The sequence below is a fragment of the Myxocyprinus asiaticus genome, chromosome 48 (assembly GCF_019703515.2).
Source record: "Myxocyprinus asiaticus isolate MX2 ecotype Aquarium Trade chromosome 48, UBuf_Myxa_2, whole genome shotgun sequence".
Lineage (NCBI taxonomy): Eukaryota > Metazoa > Chordata > Actinopteri > Cypriniformes > Catostomidae > Myxocyprinus > Myxocyprinus asiaticus.
Window position 1 is genome coordinate 2,952,234 of NC_059391.1, and position 21,363 is coordinate 2,973,596.

Below are 21,363 nucleotides of genomic sequence, written 5' to 3' on the forward strand. Positions count from 1 at the left end.
GTCTTCATTTAAAATATGATTTCTTATTTTTCTTTTGAGTTTGGTTTGAAATGTGACCTGGATTCACCTTAAAATCTAAAAATGCATTTACACATGTAATAAAACAAAACTGATCATACTATAAGAATAAATGTGTGTGTATGTATATATATATATATATATATATATATATATATAATGTTATCCTGATGTAATATATTGTCTAACCAGTTATATCAGTTGCTCTGAGTTGTAAACTGCCTGTTTGTTTAAATGGTCCAAATTCTACACATTTGTTGCATTTAATTAAAATAGATTTTCCAGAATCCCACGCTTCAAATTTGTACATCAAACTTGGATATGTTCTGATTGAAAGTGAGAGCGATAGTGGAATTTGTCGATACTAATACCTTAGGTGGTGGAAAAGACAGATAACCAGTTAACAATGTTGGCGGATTACATTAAGAAAGTATTATGTGCTGAATACTGAATACTCTCTTATAAATGTATTCAATAAAGTATTCCGAATACATCAAATAAAAAGTAATGTATTCAGAATACAAGAATATTTTAGAGTACATATTTGTAAAGGCAAGGCACATTTGGAGGAATTAAGTGTGATATGTCATTATTATCTTACCTGAAGTGCTACACATCCACTTTTATCTAAGTGAATCTGAATTGCTAGTTTCTTTAAATTAGATGTGGAGTTGGACACAAATGTTTTTATTTATGGAAGGCAGAATACAAACAGAAGCAGTTTGTGGTCAACTACAGTATTTTAATATTTTAACAACATTTAATCTTCTTAACCCATTATTTGACTGGACTGACCAAGAATAATACATTTTGAGAAAATTAGATAAGAAATGCAAATAAACTATTTATTTTCGAGATGATAACTGGATGCCATAATGTAGTGAGGTCATATTAATCCTTTTTAACTAGGCTTGCGTGCATATTTCCATGTTTAGGCCAATTTATTAATTTAGTTTTCTGTCTCTTTTATTACCAAGACTTTGATTTTGGGTGCTTTTGATTCTTTTACTCACCCTTTGTTTTGTTTTTTATTGTTGTTTTATCGAATGAGATTTTTTTTTTAAAAGGGAGAAACAATATCAGTATGCCTGTATATTACAATATGTGTCACACTGAACTAGCCCCATACGTCTACAAGCCACAAATTTCACAGCAGTTATTTACATGAAGTTTTTCTGTCGTTGTTTGGACTCGATCTACTTCAAGTCTGTTTCCCTCTTTCAGTCTTTGCAGTAGGCCTAATTTCTTATTTTTTACCAATTCATATTAGCCTATTATTGTCATTAATAACTGCTATTTCTCAACAGTTCTTCAAGTTTCTGATGTGGATGTGATTCACTTAATTCTTATCGTGAGCCATCCATCTTTACTCCGACTTTATTCAGAAGACTCATCTGCAGATGCAGAAATGTATTTACACAGCAACAGTCGTGGGAAACAATGTATCATACACGCGAATGTTTTATTTGTGGAAATAACATTGCCGATTGTATTGACACTACTGCACAGCTGACAGCGTGCTGATTAAGATATTAAATCTGGGAATCATTATACATGAATAAGACGTTGCATTTCCATTCTTTAGTGCCTAGCATCAGACCTTTTGGTGACCGCGGTCCATTTTTAAAATATCCCAAAAACACAACCCATGATTCTTTGATTTTATCCCATGATTGTGTTTTCAAATGAGCCCAGTTTGGCATGAAACCCTGGCCACACTGCTCATGCGCTGCTGCTAATGTGGGGAAAAGAGAGCGAGAAGACGCGTTTGCACAGATTGTTCAGAAAAACAATCAAGTTTCTCACTTGATTGACAAGAATATTTTCCTTTATGCCTTATTTTGTGGTCATTATCAGAGAAGTATTCTAAAAGTATTCTCCCCAAATTTCATAAAGTAACTGTATTCTGAATAAAGGTGCTTGAAAACGTAACTGGGGCTGAATACATTTACTTCATTTTTGTATTCTGAATACGTAATGGCGTTACATGTATTCCGTTACAGCCCAGCCCTACTGATTAATCAGCATATAGTTTTTAAAATGAATAAAATCCAAGATGCAGGGGGCCTGGGTAGCTCAGCGTGTATTGACGCTGCTACCACCCCTGGAGTCATGAGTTCGAGTCCAGGGCGTGCTGAGTGACTCCAACCAGATCTCCTAAGTAACCAAATTGGCCTGGATGCTAGAGAGGGTAGAGTCACATGGGGTAACCTCATCGTGGTCGCGATTAGTGATTTTCGCGCTCAATGGGGCGTGTGGTAAGTTGTGTGTTGATCGCGGAGAGTAGCATGAGCCTCCACATGCTGTGAGTCTCCGTGGTGTCATGCACGATGAGCCACGTGATAAGATGCGCGGATTGACTGTCTCAGCGGCGGAGGCAACTGAGACTTGTCCTCTGCCACCCGGATTGAGGTGAGTAACCGCGGCACCATGAGGTCCTATTAAGTAGTAGTGGGAATTGGGCATTCCAAATTGGGAGAAAAGGGGATAATTTTTTTTTTTTTTTAAATAAATCATAGATGCAGTTTATTGTGCAAACAAAATCCCAATAATAACCAGAAAAAACATGAAGATTTGGTGCATAACGCGGGACTTTTTTCCTATAAACAATCCGAAACACCGGAAACCCTTATTTTGAAATTATGTAGACTTGACTCCGTTGGCTTTGCTTTAGTGTTGTCAGAAGTACTGGTACTTCGGTACCAAGTCAGTACTAAAATAAAAAATATGTAACGATACCAGTGATTCTACAGTACCGGTAGTACAGAGCATCGACTACATTCGGTACCCGCACACTGTCTTACTGACACATGACTGCTTTCAAATGCTCACACGCTTATTTGAGCGTGTGCTCTGTTACTCCTTTTACACTGAAATGCACAATCAATCAAATTAAAATCATTATATGTCCTAGTGTGATTATTAAACTGCGAAATGCTGCAGTCTTAGTCTGTATGAGCTGCATGAGCTTTAAATGAATGTGTGAAGCAGACCACTCTACAGACTATGAGAATAATTCACATGTTTGAGAGATGACAGAGCAGAGCACTAATCCACTCTGAAGCGTTATTTTTATATAATTTATATAATTAAATCACAGCATTTGCACTTTAACGATCACACTGGGCCATGTAGCGAACTGTTTATCTGGAGAAGTTAAACTTCCATCAAAAATACATGTCAAAATAAAAGCACGATTCATAATAAAAGCTAAACGCCTGAAATTGAAGAAATTGTAACAGAAATATATTATAACTGTATAGTAAAATGTAATCCTCTCAGTAGAAATAATAACAATAATTATACTAATAATAATAATAATAATAATAAATAATGATTAATGAATAATGATTGTAATAATAATACAAATTAAGCAATATATAACAAGTAAGAGTGCTTTTTTACTGAATAAAAGTTTGTTAAAAAATGCAATGGTATGTTGATAAGTAATTGTTCTATTTTTTACTTGTTAAAAGTTTTTAAAAGTTTAAGTAAAAATGTTTGATTAGACACCATTTTGATATTGAGATGAAATTAAACTTTAACATGGAATTCTGGAAAAATAATAAAAAAAGAAAGAAAAAATAACTCATTTCAGTAGGGCCCTACTTAAAAACAAACAAGTGTTAGAAACACTTGAAGGAAACATGTATATATTTTAATGTATTATTTACATTGAAATGTAACTTTAGGCTAAAGGAGTGTGTTCAATAGCACATTACCATATTAGCAAATGTTTTCTTTGGTATCGAAATTGGTATCGAGAACCGTGAAATTTCACTGGTATCGGTACCAAGTACTGAAATTTTGATACCATGACAACACTAGTTTGCTCTATATGTATTTACCAAATACAAAGTTTTTTACAACCTTTATATTCAGTTGAAGGGATTTGTATATATATTTCACCAGATAAGGTTTAATGAGGAATAAGTTTTATCATTATTCACAAGATGACCGGATGCATTTCCATATAGTTGCATTTTTCTTTGCATGCCCTCACTTTTTTAGAGCACTAGATTATCTAATTAAAATAACAAAATATGAATTGAAGTGAGGATAAAAATCTGGATGAATATTGTCTATAATGAAAGATTTAGATCCCCACGAGGTGTCAGCGATTGTTTTTATTTCATCTATAGAGGCTGCTGTTGTACTGTAGAACCTCACCGACCACAGGGAAACACTGAGAAATAATTATATATATATATATATATTCTTTTATATAATTTCAAAAAGCAATTAATCGGTAAAAACCGATATATCGGTCTGCTTCTGTTTTGATTGGCTGTGATCATGTCAGGAAGCAGTACACGTTCAGTGTGAACAAACAAATGGTGTTTTTTAATGTTTTTATTCCCTCCTAATTTTCTTTTTCCTCCAATTTTTTCAGATCATCTATGCTAAAAAAAAAAGATAATAATTTTTTTAAAAATTTTTAATTTCTGTTCTGATGATGTTCCTCTGCAGTGCCAACAAAGATGAAACACTCGACAGTGAACAGAAGATCAGTGAGAGAGAGACGTCACAAACAGCCAATCAAGAGCCAGAGATGGTATGATTGACAGTCCCCTTGTCCTAGCAGAACACAGTTATGTACTGTAGGTAAGTAGGTTATGATTGGTTGTTTGACGTGCAGGAGGGCAGTGACCGTGAGGAGGGAGATGGAGAAGAGGAGGAGGAGGTGGATGAAGAGGAGCTGGATGTGGAGGAGAGCTCTGAGGAGTCTGATTCTGAGCTGGATGAGAAAGGTGCGGAGCTTTACTGTCAAATAATCACCAATATCAGTATAAAACTCCTTCAACATCGAAAAAAATAAAATACATTTGGGAAGAAATTACTGTTGAAAATGTTAATTGATGAAGTTTTTTTTTTTTTTTGGGAAAATTTTACTTTAGTCAACTAAAATGATATGCCATTTTAGTCAGATTAAAATGGACAACAATTAGTCAGTATGACATGATGAAATATTGACTACATTTAGAAGATGTTTTTGTCAAAAGACAATAATTATGTGTAAAATAAAATAAAAAAAACTGTTTGAAAATTCACCTTAAGCTGCATACGTTTTTAGACAGAGTTTGGATCCCAGAGAGATCAGACCAGAAGATACTGTCTCTTTAATGATTGTCTGTACATGATTGTATTTTTGAAACAATTTTGTTTGTATTGATCAGAGGACTTCCAGGCAGATCTGGCCAACATCACGTGTGAGATCGCCATCAAGCAGAAGTTAATCGATGAACTGGAGAACAGCCAGAGACGCCTGCACACGCTCAAACAACAGTATGAACAGAAACTCATGATGCTGCAGTGTAAGATCAGAGACACACAGCTGGAGAGAGACCGAGTGCTGCAGAATATGGGTATGAGATTCACTACTCCACACCACACATCATACAATAGATGAAATTCAGTGCTGCATATCAAGAGCCAGAGATGGTATGATTGACAGTCCCCTTGTCCTAGCAGAACACAGTTTTGTACTGTAGGTAAGTAGATTATGATTGGACAGCACTGCAGTTTGAATAAACAGCATTATATCATCTAAAAATGTTTGTTTATGTTAAAAAAGGGATATATATGGCTTATAGTGGAAAAAATATATTATGTAGGTTCTTTTTGAACTTTCAGCAAAACCAGTTGAACTTTGATTCAATAGGCTTGTATGATTTAGTCAACAGGTTGATGATTACACATCCTCACACGTTTAACACATTTCTAAAGCCTTACAAATGTGACATAAACAGTTGTGCTCAAAAGTTTGCACACCCTGGCAGAAATTGTGAAATTTTGGAATTTTGAAGCCATTTATTATCATATCGTTTTTGGCTCCTTTTTAAATCATAATGGTAACAGAAGTCATATCAATTGGATATCTTTTTATATCCTTTTCCATCTTTATAAAGTTCCATTACCTTGTTACACAGGTCTTTTGACAGTTCTTTTCTGCTCCCCATGGCTCAGTATCTAGCCTGCTCAGTGCATCCACGTGAGAGCTAACAAACTCATTGACTATTTATACACAGACACTAACTGCAATTTAAAAAGCCACAGGTGTGGGAAATTAACCTTTAATTGCCATTTAAACCTGTGTGTGTCACCTTGTGTGTCTGTAACAAGGCCAAACATTCAAGAGTATGTAAACTTTTGATCAGGGCCATTTGGGTGATTTCTGTTATCATTATGATTTAAAAAGGAGCCAAACAACTATGTGATAATAAATGGCTTCATATGATCACTATCCTTAAATAAAAGACAGTTTTTTTGCATGATCAGTCATATTTTCAAAATCATTGCCAAAATTTCACAGTTTCTGCCAGGGTATGCAAACTTCTGAGCACAACTGTATAACAAAAACTTCCATCAGACATGCAATATACGTCTTTACTGCTTAAATTATTTGATCACACTCAGTACTGTATGTAATATATACGTTATACATGATTGACTTATTTAATATTGAATATGCGAAGAAGCTGATTTCGATTAAACACGTTACTGCATTAAAAAAAACTGCAAAGACAAATTTTACAACTAGTACCGGTAAAAAAAATGTATTTGCATATCATTTTACAAACAGTATGTGCTGCAGTCTAGAGACGGGGTTCCATTAGATCTTTTATGAGGGTATAAGATCTCAGTTAGATCATATTTGACCTCATATACGTCACAGTAATTGCACTTTGGAAATTAAAAACAGCCTTTTGCAATCAGCATTTGTGCGATTCCTTAGTCTAAAGTTCAAATCTACTATAAGCAGTAGGTGGGGCGTGCGGAGGGCAGTAGAGCAGACGCATTTTGACTTTAAATTGTAGAGAAATAAGTTATTAAATCCATTAGAAATGTCAGAGCAGGAGGGGGCCTGGATAGCTCAGCAAGGAAAGACGCTGACTACCACACCTGGAGTTGCAAGTTTGAATCCAGGGTGTGCTGAGTGACTCCAGTCAGGCTTCCTAAGCAACCAATTGGCCCGGTTGCTAGGGAGGATAGAGTCACATGGGGTAACCTCCTCGTGGTTGCTATAATGTGGTTCTCGCTCTCAGTGGGGCGCGTGGTGAGTTGTACATGGATGCTGCGGAGAATAGCGTGAAACCTCCACATGTGCTAGGTCTCCGCGGTAACACACTGAACAAGCCACGTGATAAGATGTGCGGATTGACGGTGTCAGACGCGGAGGCAACTGAGATTCATCCTCCACCACACGGACTGAGGCGAGTCACTACGCCACCACGAGGACTTAGAGCGCATTGGGAATTGGGCATTCCAAATTGGGGAGAAAATAAAAAATAAATTAAAAAAATGTCGGAGCAGCATTTACAGGGTTCCCGCGGGTCCTTAAATAGTCTTAAAATGTCTTAAATTCAGTTTTCTCAAATTTAAGGTTATAAAAAGTCTTAAATATTTTAAATAATATAACAAAAGTCTTAATTTTCATTTATAGAGGTCTTAAATTTGGGTACAGGAAGATAGGAATTGCGACATGTCCTAATGTGATTATTTAACTTCAGATTGAAGATTTTTGAGATTGTGTTGGTTTGTGTTCTGCTATGGACACAAAGTATTCATTTTATTTGTTCAGGTCTTTAAAAATGTCTTAAAAAGTCTTAAATTTTAAAACCTGTGCAGTAACCCTGTGTTAACACACATGAGGTTGAATGTGCTCTGAGAAAAGCTAATGTGTGTGTGTGTGTGTGTGTGTGTGTGGGTGTGTCAGGCTCTGTGGAGACGTGTTCGGAGGATAAAGCCAAGCGTATAAAGTCTGAATATGAGAAGAAACTGAGTGTGATGAATAAAGAGCTGCAGAAGCTGCAGGCGGCACAGAAGGAGCACGCTCGCTTACTGAAGAACCAATCACAGTACGAAAAACAACTGAAGAGACTCCAGCAGGACCTGACTGAAATGAAGAAAACCAAAGTAAGACTGAGCACTGCTGTAAAACGCTGAATCATCATTGCAGCATCACACTTTTGAATATAAAATGCACCACCCAGTGGACACACATTACTCCTACTGCAGTACTCACAGTAGCTGGGTTTCCATCCATGTATTGTTATGCAAATGTTGGGTTATCACATAAAAATGCTGAATGGAAACACCATGTGTTTAAAATGTGAATAAAATCTCCAAAATGTGCTAAAAAAAAAACCAACAACAAAAAACGTATTTGTTTGATAAGAAGAACTGCGATGGAAACATATTTATCAAACGTATTCCTATACAGTTTATATGTAAATGTAGATGCGCATCAAAAAAGTAATGTGACTGTCCCTCAAAAAGTCATGTGAAAACATAATTTGTCATCAATATCAGTGCATAGCATCTGGAATGTAAAAACTCTGAATCAGTTCACTGAAAAGAATCTAAAAACTCTGAATCATTTCACTGAAAAGAATCTAAAAACTCTGAATCAGTTCACAGAAATGACTCTAAAAACTCTGAATCAGTTCACTGAAAAGAATCTAAAAACTCTGAATCAGTTCACAGAAATGACTCTGAAAACTCTGAATCAATTCACTGAAATGACTCTTAAAAACTCTGAATCAGTTCACTGAAATGACTTTAAAAACTCTGAATCAGTTCACTGAAAAGAATCTAAAAACTCTGAATCAGTTAACTGAAATGACTCTTAAAAACTCTGAATCAGTTCACTGAAATGACTCTTAAAAACTCTGAATCAGTTCACTGAAATTACTCTAAAAACTCTGAATCAGTTCACTGAAAAGAATCTAAAAACTCTGAATCAGTTCACTGAAATGACTCTTAAAAACTCTGAATCAGTTCACTGAAATGACTCTTAAAAACTCTGAATCAGTTCACTGAAAAGAATCTAAAAACTCTGAATCAGTTCACAGAAATGACTCTGAAAACTCTGAATCAGTTCACTGAAATGACTCTTAAAAACTCTGAATCAGTTCACTGAAATGACTCTTAAAAACTCTGAATCAGTTCACTGAAATGACTCTAAAAACTCTGAATCAGTTCATTGAAAAGAATCTAAAAACTTTGAATCAGTTCACTGAAATGACTAAAAACTCTGAATCAGTTCACTGAAATGACTAAAAACTCGGAATCAATTCACTGAAATGACTCTTAAAAACTCTGAATCAGTTCACTGAAATGACTTTAAAAACTCTGAATCAGTTCACTGAAAAGAATCTAAAAACTCTGAATCAGTTCACTGAAATGACTCTAAAAACTCTGAATCAGTTCACTGAAAAGAATCTAAAAACTCTGAATCAGTTCACTGAAATGACTCTAAAAACTCTGAATCAGTTCACTGAAATGACTCTAAAAACTCTGAATCAGTTCACTGAAATGACTCTTAAAAACTCTGAATCAGTTCACTGAAATGACTCTAAAAACTCAATCAGTTAACTGAAATGACTCTAAAAACTCTGAATCAGTTCACTGAAATGACTCTAAAAACTCTGAATCAGTTCACTGAAATGACTCTAAAAACTCTGAATCAGTTCACTGAAATGACTCTAAAACCTCTGAATCAGTTCACTGAAATGACTCTAAAAACTCTGATTCAGTTCACTGAAATAACAGTAAAAACTGTAATTTGCCATATACATTTTTTTATTAAATTAAAAAAATAGAAGCATTTTCACAAGTGAATTGAGACTTTTGAACCCGTCTGCACCCAGTAGTCCACACTTGCGCTGTGAAATGACCATACAGTTCTTATGACACAAATCAAACAGTTAAACTAGGTTAGAGAGGAAGCTGAGTGTTGTTATGGTGACTGTTGTCAGGTGCGTCTGATGAAGCAGATGAAGGAGCAGCAGGAGAAGAGCAGGATGGCAGAATCCCGCAGAAACCGCGAGATCGCCTCACTCAAGAAAGACCAGCGCAAACAAGAGGTGCATGATGGGAAAACAACACTTGTACTGCTGTGTGAATGAGCAGTGTGTGAAATATGTTCAGTGACGTGTGTGTTTTGTGTTGTACAGCATCAGCTGAAAATTCTAGAAGCTCAGAAGAGACAACAGGAACTCATTCTGCGCAGAAAAACAGAGGAGGTGAAGCATATACAGTACTTTGATATTTATATTGAATGCAATGACATTTCATCTTTTTAAGTGTGACTTTCTGAGGCCACTGTGTTTTAATGCTTTAATTACTGTAAGTCTGCAACTGGCAAATATATTGATATTGATTAATTGGATTAAACGCCAAAATGTCTTTTTAAAAGTAACGCTGTAGTGTTTTCTGAGGTGATTATCATTGTCTCTGTCAGGTGAGTGCTCTGAGGAGGCAGGTGCGACCCTTATCAGGAAAGGTCACACGAAAGGTCAATATGCCAGAGTCAAGTCAGGATGTCTCTTACAGACCGCCCGCAGGTCGAACTTACTTGAGTTCAGGAGCAACTAATGGAACCAGGTACAGAATACAGGCCTCATGTAAGTTATATATGCACATACAGTATATATGACCACATTTTGTATGTGATGGGCACGTCTTTGCTGTAGATTATACCAGCGCAGGTCGGTTGGCATTTACTCCACCCGTGTAGCTCGTGGCAAATGGCAGAGCCTGGAACGACGTGTCTCTGATATTATCATGCAGCGCATGACCATTTCAAACATGGAGACAGACATGAATCGCCTTCTAAAGGTACAAATCAACCTCTAATTGTGAAAACAGCTACCTTACATATTTCCAGTCTGTGTCAATGTACCACTATTAGATGAAAATAAGTTCATTTGTAGGAATGCAAAATAATGTTTACTGTAATTAATGCAGAAATTAATAACGTCAGGGTTCCGCCACTCATGGAAATCCTGGAAAAATCAGGGAATATTAGAACTGTGTCTTCCATTTCATTGGAAATTATTAAGTCTTTGACCTGTTTAATTTCTCGTCGTTTGAAATTTTGTCCACAGCAACGTGAAGAGTTGACACGGAGACGGGACAAGATCATCAGAAAGAGAGAGAGACTGCTGGCGGACGAGCCAGAGGACGAGAAAGCCATTCAGACACTGAATGAAGAGCTGGAGTCGCTGCTGGCGAACATAGACTACATTAATGACAGCATCACTGACTGCCAGGCCAACATCATGCAGATGGAGGAAGCCAAGGTCAGGCCACTCTGAATACACTGTAATGACTCTAAAAACTTTTAATCAGTTCTCTAAAATTAAAACACTAATAGTGTGTAATTTCCATGCCACTGGTGCCACCGAATGGAATTGCAAGAATAAATATTGTTTTCAAACAGCCTTCTGAATATGCCCCCCTGTCTGCTGTGAATCAAACAAACAGATAGCCCCGCCCCCAGCTCTCACCATTGGTTGAGTCAGTGCAGTTGTGTAAGGCTGGACAGGCCACTCAAAACAAAAATAGAATATTTGGGGGATTTCCCTGCCAAAGATATTTTTTTTATTATTTAATTATTATTCCCTAGAAATGGCTTACTTAAAGTTGTCTCTGCATATTAAGCTGGGATAAATGAAAGTATTTTAACACTGAAAAAAGTTACACAATTCAAACTCAGAATAAAATAACTGAAATAACTTTTATAAACTGAATAAAATAACTACATGACTGAATTAATATACTGACATGCCTCTAAAATTCTGAATCAATTATCTGAAATTACTTGTAGCACTCGGAATAACAATCAATGAAAATACTCTAAAAGCTGAATCAAGTCACTTAAATGATACCAAATATAACCACTGTAATGACTCTTCAAACTCTGCATCAGTTCTCTGAAATTCTCTCTTACTCTTAAAACACTAAATAAAATAACAGAAATAAATCTTTAAATGCTGAATCAATTCACTGAAATGATTCTGAATCAAATCACTATAATGACTCTAAAAACTCTGCATCAGTTCTTTGAAATTATTCTTAAAACTCTAAATCAAGTCAATAAAATTACTAAAACTGTGAATCAAGTCACTGAAATTACTCTAAAACTGAATAAAATAACTGAAATAACTCAAATCAATGAAATGACTCTTAAAACTCAATCATTTCACTGAAATTATTTTGAATCAAATAACTATGACTAAAATGACTGCATCAGTTCTCTGAAATTACTCTAAAAACTCTGAATCAATTCACTGAAAGGACTCTAAACACTCTGAATCAATTCACTGAAATGACTCTAAAAACTCTGAATCATTTCACTGAAATGACTCTAAAAACTCGGAATCAATTCACTGAAATGACTCTAAACACTCTGAATCAATTCACTGAAATGACTCCAAAAACTCTGAATCAATTCACTGAAATGACTCTAAAAACTCTGAATCATTTCACTGAAATGACTCTAAAAACTCGGAATCAATTCACTGAAATGACTCTAAACACTCTGAATCAATTCACTGAAATGACTCCAAAAACTCTGAATCAATTCACTGAAAGGACTCTAAACACTCTGAATCAATTCACTGAAATGACTCCAAAAACTCTGAATCAATTCACTGAATGGACTCTAAAAACTCTGAATCAATTCACTGAAATGACTCTAAAAACTCTGAATCAATTTACTGAAATTACTCTAAAAACTCTGAATAAAATAAGTGAAATAACTTTTACAAACACTGAATCAATTCACTAAAGTAACTCCTAAAACGTCTGAATCAATACACTGAGACGAATAAAAACTCTTGACTTAATTTACTGAAAAGAACTGTAAATCAAATCACTTTTCTGTGTAGGAGGAGGGTGACACTGTCGATGTCTCAGCTGTGATTGGCTCCTGCACTCTGGCTGAAGCCCGATTCCTACTCGATCATTTCATGTCCATGGCCATCAACAAGGTGTCAGATCACAGAACAGATTTGCTTTAATTTAAAATTTGTCTTCTGCTGAACTAGCTATACTGGGCTGGAATAAGAAATGTGTTTCCATACACCATTTTACTTGTTTTTAAAACATTTAGGGTCTTCAGGCAGCGCAGAAGGAATCTCAAATAAAGGTGATGGAGGGCCGTCTCAAGCAAACGGAAATCAATAGTGCGACTCAAAACCAGCTGCTCTTCCACATGCTCAAAGAGAAGGCTGAGGTTAACCCAGAACTGGATGCTTTGCTGGGGAACACTCTGCAAGGTAAAGGCTCTCCTGAACCCTTGACTTCACCCCCAGACACTAAGCTTTCTTCCCAGAGTGCTTGCTCGCATATTAGTAACCTGGAAAATGTTTGTTTTGTTTTTTGTGATTCTGCAAAAGCTGCAATGCTCTTTGGTCTAAAGGGGGCAGAAACAGCTAAGCATTGTAGAGTACTGTAAGTAAAGGCATGTCTGTTGAGTCCTGGTTGTTTGATTGGGAATAGTTGCTGGACTGAAGATTTGGTGGGAGGGGAACAGGCAATCGCAGAGTCAGACTTTGACTATCAGTATAAATTCTGGTCCACCTCGTAGTTTATTCTGGCCAAGAACATAGTGACATTTTACACTGGTATATCAATGAATACCCCTCAGGTTCTTCAGTGATTACATTTCTTGTAGTAGACCTATAGGTCTCTCCTGTCTCTCAAATAGATCTTTTGTTTGGTTTGAAATGGGAGATGTATTTTTGATTTCTATGTTGCCTTTTTTTTCTGTTCCCCCTGGCTGGTTTGAAACAGAACTAGGTAACATGCCCTTGGGTGAGTACCAGTAGTCCCGCACACTCTGTCTGTAATGAGTGCATGGATCTACCTCCTCAGACTAACCACAGGCTAGCGGTCCATCAGCAAGTGCATGAAGCTTCTATTTATCCCTCTTCTGCCAGTCTTTACCACATTAAAACCATCAAATACCAACCAACTAGCAACATGCTTCACATTAGCATTAGCATAGGTCACAATATCTCAGCAAGAAAATGTGTGAAGACTCTTCAGGTCCATGTAGGACATGTTTAGGTGCAGTATACTAATATGTCTCTTTCCTTTTTGAATGATTTATCATTTGTGTTCCCTCATCCCTCTTCTTCACAACTTTATTTTGTGCTAACTTTGATGATCTGGTTACAGCCAACATCAGAATGCAGTTTGGATAAGTGTTTCACAGCAACTAAAGAAACTAGCATGGTTGCGCTGTGCTTCTTTGTCCTCTTTATAATACTACCACACTCTCAGAGAAGTCTGAACATTAAAACATTGCAGATAACAGTGTCAGGGTCGTTCTGCTTAAGTCCTTCCAAGGTTGTTAAAGATCCCATGAAATCAAAATTGTAGTTTTGTTGTTAGCTTTGAGGTCTGCATGCTAGTGTAGGCCTACCCCAGAATGTTGACAATTTAAACTATACTCATAAACAAATTTAAAATGTACATTCTTTTTCTTGTGGGAAAATGGATCATATATATTGATGATGTCATTTTTTCCACAGGGGGGTGTGTGTGTATATATATATATATATATATATATATATATATATATATATATATATATTTAAGCAATATCGCACGAGCAAGTGTGCGATATGGCCCTACATCAGCACTGCTGTGTTTCGGCCGCAGGTAATCACAGCAGTGCTGATTTAGGGCCATATAGCACGATTGCGAGTGTGATATTGCTTATATACGACACTTCAATGAACAAGTAAAGTACGGTCATAAAAACGCATTTGTACATGGAACGACTTTCTTACGCGACGGATCAGAATCTGCCATTGCTAGTTCAAACCAAATGATGCGTCCAAGCCTTCGTTAGTAATTCAAAAATGTCACTTTGGAACCAGTATCACGTTTTGAGCTGTTTCTAACAAGTTATTGGAGAAACAAGGATGTGTGTGTGTATGTGTGTGTGAGAGAGAGAGAGAGAGAGAGAGATATGGAGCGTGTGCGATCACCTGTTGATGATGCTGTAGTCTGTTAGTCAGCTTTCTGAAGATAAAGTCATTTTGGTGAAATTCACCCTATTATCTCAGTGGAAAAATAGCTGTCCAAGCTGGGGTATTCCTCCCTATTTCACAGTAGCTGGTGCGCAAGAGTCTTTCACTATAGATACCGCAATGTTCTCCACCATATTGTCCTCTCCAATGTGGAAAGTTTGGTAAGAGGTAAGCGCCTTGTGTTTGTGTAATTAATCAGTCTGTTGTGTCTCTCAGCTGTGATGAGCCTTAATGCTGAAGTTGTTAGTTTAAAGCCATTTAAAGTTATTTCCTAGCTTTAGTAGTGTAGTAGTAATACCAGCGATCATGGAGTGCTGTTGAATATAAAAAGTGACGCTGACTTCACATCACCAACTGGCTCATATTACACACAAAAATGGTCTTTTGCCTCCACCTGCTGGCTAAAATATGTAATGTCACAAAATTAAATGTAAAGAGACAGATGGCCCTTAACACATCTGCACTGCTCTTACACTTTAGTTTAGAACGTCATGTACACAATCGGAGTGATACACACAGTGAAGCGTCAGAGTGCTGATGGTGTGATGGTGTGAGACTCATGGAACGTCTCTTGTCCAATATATGTATATATATATATATATATATATATATATATATATATATATATATATATATATATATATATATATATAATTTAGAATGAGTGTCACAGTCTGTCTCCCTTGCTTTTCCTAGGACTCTTATTTTGAAGTGTTTCCCCTGGACTACGTTACCCAGTATGCACTGCCCTCATCACTGCCATCTGTTCCTCATTGTTCTCACCTGTTTTCCATTCCCTCATTAGATCTTGTATGTATAAACACCCTTTAGTTTTTGCATTCCTTTGTCAGTTCTTGTTTGTTGTTGTTTTGAGTTCCTGTTTGTTGTTTCACTGTCATCATTTTTATTAAAGCCTGCAAATAGATCCTACTTCTCCTGTCTCATCTCAGCAACCATACGAGATAGAACTGACCAAACATGGATCTAGCGGCTGTCCGAATTCTGCTTCTCAAGCAAGGGGACCATCCAGTTGAGGATCACGTACGTAAGTTCTTAGAACTAGCGAATTTAGTGCACTATCCAGACCGCTCTCTGGTGGTTTTCTTCCAAACCAGTCTGAATAGTGTTCTGAAGGAACTGATGCCTCTGGCTGATACTCACTGGACACTGTGAGTATGTTGAGAAGGCTTTGGAACTTTGCGGTTCCCCTTTCACAGTGGATTATGGCGGGAACCCTGGGCCAAAACCTGTATCTTCTGCTCCTTGCTCCAAGCCTTCCACGGCTCCTTGCTCCAAGCCTTCCACGGCTCCTTGCTCCAAGCCTTTCATGGCTCCTTGCTCCGAGCCTGCCACAGCTCCTTGCTCCAAGCCTGCCATGGCCTACGAGCCCATGCCTGCCACGGCCTACGAGCCAGCGCCCACGCCTGCCACGGCCAACAAGCCAGCGCCCATGCCTGTAGCCTCAACCGTCCCAGTGTCAATGCCTGTGGCCTCACCTGCACCCGTAACTATGCTCCCAGCTGTCCGGAAAGGAGGAAAAGGAAAAGGACACCTCCCCAGTGGCTGCCCACCTCCCCAGTGGCTGCCCATGCTCACGACCACGGAGGACATTCCCCAGTCGTTGCCAGTGCTCATGACCACGGAGGTCGTTCCCCCAGTTGCTGCCAGTGCTCACGACCACAGAGGTCGTTCCCCAGTCGCTGCCAGTACTACGACCATGGAGGTCGTTCCCCAGTCGCTGCCAGTGCTCACGACCATGGAGGTCGTTCCCCAGTCACTGCCAGTGCTCATGACCATGGAGGTCATTCCCCAGTCGCTGCCCGTGCTCACGACCACGGAGGTTCCATGGCTTCGCCCCTCAAGCCTCCCACGGCTCCACCTTCCATGGCTTCGCCCCTCGAGCCTTCCATGGCTTCGCCTCTTGAGCCTCCCACGGTGCTGCCTTCCATGGCTTCGCCCCTCGAGCCTCCCACAGCTCCACCTTACATGGCTTCGCCCCTCGAGCCTCCCACGGTTCTGCCTTCCGCGGCTCCGCCTTCCATGGCTCTGCCTTCCGCGGCTCCGCCTTCCATGGCTCTGCCCTTTTAGCCTTCCATGGCTCCACCCCTCGAGCCTCTCCTGGCTCCACCTGCCTTTGTCTAGCCTCTCCTGGCTCTGCCTGACTTTGTCGAGCCTCTCCTGGCCCCGCCCTCTGAGCCTTCCACAGCCCTGCCCTCTGAGTCTTTCATGGCTCTGCCCTCTGAGTCTTCCACGGCTCTGCCCTCTGAGTCTTCCACGGCTTCGCCTGCTTCCCCAGAGACTCCTCCTCCAGAGGTTATGCCCGCTCCCCCAGAGACTCCTTCTCCAGCGGTTCCGCCAGCTCCCCCAGAGACGACTCCTCCAGCGGTTCCGCCCGCTCCCCCAGAGACTCCTCCTCCAGCGGTTCCGCCCGCTCCCCCAGAGACTCCTCCTCCAGCGGTTCCGCCTGCCCCCCAGAGACTCCCCCTGCAGTGGTTCCACCCGCTCCTCCAGAGACTCCCCCTCCAGCAGCGGCTCTGCCCGCCCTTCCTCCGGCGGCTCTGCCACCTGACCCAGTCCCTGCCCTGTGGCCGCCTCCCAGGCCTCCTGACCCAGTCCTAGCTCTGTGGTCGCCTCCCAAGTGTACTGACCCTGTCCCCAATCTGTGGCCACCCCCCAGGCCTCCTGAATCAGTCCTGGCCCTGTGGCCGCCTCCCAGGCCTCCTGACCCAGTCCCTGCCCTGTGGCCACCTCCCAGGCCTCCCGACTCTATCCCAGCCCTGAGGCGGCCCCCCCAGACCTCCGGACCCAATCCTTACCCTGGGGTCTCCTCCCTGGCCATCTGGTCATCTTCCGGGTCCCATTCCTCACCTGTATCTTCCTGCCATCCTCAGCCATTTTTGGGGCACCAGGAGTTGCCCCTTAAAGGGGGGGTTATGTCACAGTCTGTCTCCCTCGTGTTTCCTAGCACTCTCATTTTGAAGTGTTTCCCCTGGACTGCTTTACCCAGTATGCACTGCCCTCATCACTGCCATCTGTTCCTCATTGTTCTCACCTGTTTTCCATTCCCTCATTAGCTCTTGTATGTATAAATATCCTGTAGTTTTTGCATTCCTTTGTCAGTTCTTGTTTGTTGTTGTTTTGAGTTCCCGTTTGTTGTTTCACTGTCATCATTTTTATTAAAGCCTGCAAATAGATCCTACTTCTCCTGTCTCATTTCAGCAACCATACATAATGAGAATTTCCTTCCTCCTAAATTATAAATGCCAGCAGTGATGGAAATAAAAAGGCTATTGGCTGTTTAATAAAAAAGTACAAGCCCCATAAGTTTCAATATTTTCAATAGGATTCTATGTTTCGAAAGGAAGTACGTCAGCACAGGGAAGAAAATTGTTTTCGACAAACCATTTCATGGGGTCTTTAAAGATGTTCTGCAGGTATAAAATTACAGGCCTGTTTGTGATTTTGTGAATACCCACCTTCCTGTCTTTTTTTTTTTTCCCTCATTCAGAAAATGTTGATGACAGTAGTAGCGATGAGTCGACCCAGAGTTCTGCAGTGGAAGGACAGTAAGTCAGTATCTACTAATGATGAATATGTTTGTGTTATTTTCTTTACTTAAATGAAAGCAAACCTCTGTGAATATGTTTTCCCATATTTTAGGACTCTGGCATCAGACCTCATGAACCTATGTGGAGAGACTAAATCTAGGACTAAGGTACAGTTTAAATTACCTTCATTAACCCTTATTTAGATTTTGGTGTACCAATATAATATAATAAACATTCTGTTCATTATTTTCTCATATTATGTCGCTCCAGACACCTCTGTGGATCACAGATGAAAAAGTAAAAAATATCTTGTAATGGGTAAGGATGGGCAAGGAGGAGGCGGGAACTAGCTGAACAGTCAACATAAAACTTTCATAATAAACTGAACTCAAATATAACAGAAAATGCAAATCAAACAAAGACGCACACACACTCCTTATCTCTCTCCCGCTGATTAGACAACTCAGCGCCAGGCATGCGTTATCATGGCCTGGCCACGCCCTCCTCCCCGTCACATATTTTAATACGGCTTTTTGTCAGAATGAAAGTGAATATACGATCACTTTGTAATAAATGGCAACTACGGCACAGGTTGAACATTGGTTCTTGGTTGTTTCTTGAACTCATGTGCCATAGTTGGGTTTGGAGTGAAGAATAAATAATTACCAAATTTTCATTCTGAACAGTTCCTTTAAATATCTAGCCTGGTAACCAAAAGATAAATTAGAACCATGCAAAGGAACCATCCATGAGCTATCTACTTTGCAAGAACTTAACCTCACGTTGTTACAGGGGGATTGTACCTGAAATAAGCGCACTATGAGTTGCTTTGTGGTAAGGGCACCTACACAGTTTATGTTGCATCAAAGAACGCTGTAAATCAATTTTTTTTTCAGTTGGTATGGTGTGTCACAAGAATGTAAAGGAAAATGCAAGGGAATGCGTTAGCTCTAACAGTGCAACTAAAATGTTGAGAAAATTATAACTTTTGTTGCAATGCACTCTGACATAGGCATCCATAAGAATTTCAGAGAGACCAGTCCGGTTGTGCTTTCAGAAAGTCCAATTTGCTGTTTTCCCGCTTGCTTTAAAACTGACTCGGCTCTTTCAAAAACATTCATATGCAATTTACACATTCCTATTCATCAAATGCTCTATCAGAGCTGTCTCTACATCGTAAGCTCCCTGAAAGCCTCTGCTTAGTGGCTGCTTACTCCTTGCTTATCCACATCCTGATTGAACTGCCTGTGTCCATTTGCTTTTGCAATTATTGCTCAGGCCCGGAGAAGGACCACCACTCAGATGGAGTTACTCTATGTGAACAACTGTGACTCTGGTCCGGACACACCCACAAAAGATTTGTCCATCCCTCTACACACAATGGCTGAGACATCTGAGGGAGTTATAGACATGGAGTCTGCTGGAAATACAGTTAGAGACCGGGACTACATGCTCCCTCCTGTTGGCATGTCCTCTAGAATGGAAAGCATGTAAGTTTAGGCAATTAGTATATGCTTCTCAATTTCTTAGTAGCTAAATTCTTGCTTACTAACAATACCTCACATCATGCATGAACTAACTACTGTTGCTTAATGTTTGCTATGCAGTGTCCCTTTTCATCAATTGCAAATTATCATTCATTGTTAAGAACAGTGATTTGTTGTAATCTTTTCTCTGATATGTTGCAAAGACTGATGGTACAATAAATCTTCTGTCTGGTCACTTCTGGTTTAGTTAGCAGTTGAGACAACATCAATGGAAAATAGCTGATTTTGTCTATAATTTAGAATTTTGCTTTTATTATACTTGACATACATTACTGTTTGAAATGTTGTTCATGAATAACTCAACTAAACAACAAAGCATACAAAGAACATGCGGATGAACAAAGGATAATCATAATTTATACAACAGTTAGATGCTGAAAATTTTTAGTTATGATAATAGCATGTTTTTTACACATTAACCACTTGGTTTAAAGGTTTTGCATTCACAAAATTGATATTATATAAATGATCACAGATCATGATATTACTTCAGTGAAAAGTGTCCATTGTTGCCACAGGTTCGCCATAACTGTTTGCCAGTAATGTTAGATATTTGCCAAAGGTTCACCATAGAACTGTTTGCCAGTAGTGTTAGATATTTGCCAAAGATTAGAAAAAGAACTGTTTGCCAGTAGTGTTAGATATTTGCCAAAGGTTCACCATAGAACTGTTTGCCAGTAGTGGCAGATATTTGCCAAAGATTAGAAAAAGAACTGTTTGCCACGTATGACAGATATTTGCCAAAGGTTCACCACAGAACAATTTGCCAGTAGTGGCATATATTTTCCAAAGGTTCACCACAGAACTGTTTGATAGTTTTGGCAGATATGTGCCAAATGATCACCATGGAACTGTTTGCTAGTAGTTGCAGATATTTTCCAAAGCTTGGACAAAGAACTGTTTGCCAGTAGAGAAAAATCTTTGCCAAAGTTTCACCATAGAAGTGTTTGCCAGCAGTGGCAGATATTTACCAAATGTTGGACAAAGAACTGTTTGCTTATAGTTGCAGATATTTGGCAAATATTCGATAACGCTGTTTCCAGTAGTTGCAGATGTTTGCCAAAGGTTGGGCAAAGAACTGTTTGCCTGTAGTGGCAGATATTTACCAAATGTTAGACAAAGAACTGTTTGCCACTAGTTGCAGATATTTGTCAAAGGTTGGACAAATAACTGTTTGGCAGTCATGGCAGATATTTGGCAGAGGTTGGACAACAAGATGTTTTCCAGTAGTTACAGATATTTGGCAAACATTGAACAAAGAACTGTATGCTAGTTTTAGCAGATTTTTGTCAAAGGTTCACAATAGAATTGTTTACCAGTAGTGGCAGATACAGTATTTGCCAAAGGTTCACCATAGAACTGTTTGCCTATATTGGCAGATATTTTCTGAAAGTTTGACAAAGAACTGTTTGCCAGTAG

At 39.0% G+C, this 21,363-nt stretch overlaps 1 protein-coding gene across 4 annotated transcripts in view; it reads left to right on the forward strand.

The window, feature by feature from the left end:
* The window catches only part of LOC127437223 (kinesin-like protein KIF21A), an 88,180-nt gene that overhangs the window by 48,410 nt on the left and 18,407 nt on the right, over positions 1-21,363 (forward strand). For 3 of the 4 annotated variants that reach the window (XM_051692024.1, XM_051692025.1, XM_051692027.1), the window contains exons 12-26: positions 4,489-4,573; positions 4,658-4,769; positions 5,196-5,384; positions 7,736-7,935; positions 9,780-9,887; positions 9,978-10,046; positions 10,265-10,407; positions 10,497-10,641; positions 10,911-11,105; positions 12,696-12,797; positions 12,920-13,085; positions 13,603-13,623; positions 18,358-18,415; positions 18,510-18,564; positions 19,676-19,887. In XM_051692024.1, the coding sequence (XP_051547984.1) occupies positions 4,489-4,573; positions 4,658-4,769; positions 5,196-5,384; positions 7,736-7,935; positions 9,780-9,887; positions 9,978-10,046; positions 10,265-10,407; positions 10,497-10,641; positions 10,911-11,105; positions 12,696-12,797; positions 12,920-13,085; positions 13,603-13,623; positions 18,358-18,415; positions 18,510-18,564; positions 19,676-19,887 (1,860 nt within the window). The remainder of the gene's footprint in view (positions 1-4,488; positions 4,574-4,657; positions 4,770-5,195; positions 5,385-7,735; positions 7,936-9,779; positions 9,888-9,977; positions 10,047-10,264; positions 10,408-10,496; positions 10,642-10,910; positions 11,106-12,695; positions 12,798-12,919; positions 13,086-13,602; positions 13,624-18,357; positions 18,416-18,509; positions 18,565-19,675; positions 19,888-21,363) is intronic. The other variant, XM_051692026.1, reaches the window with a different exon arrangement.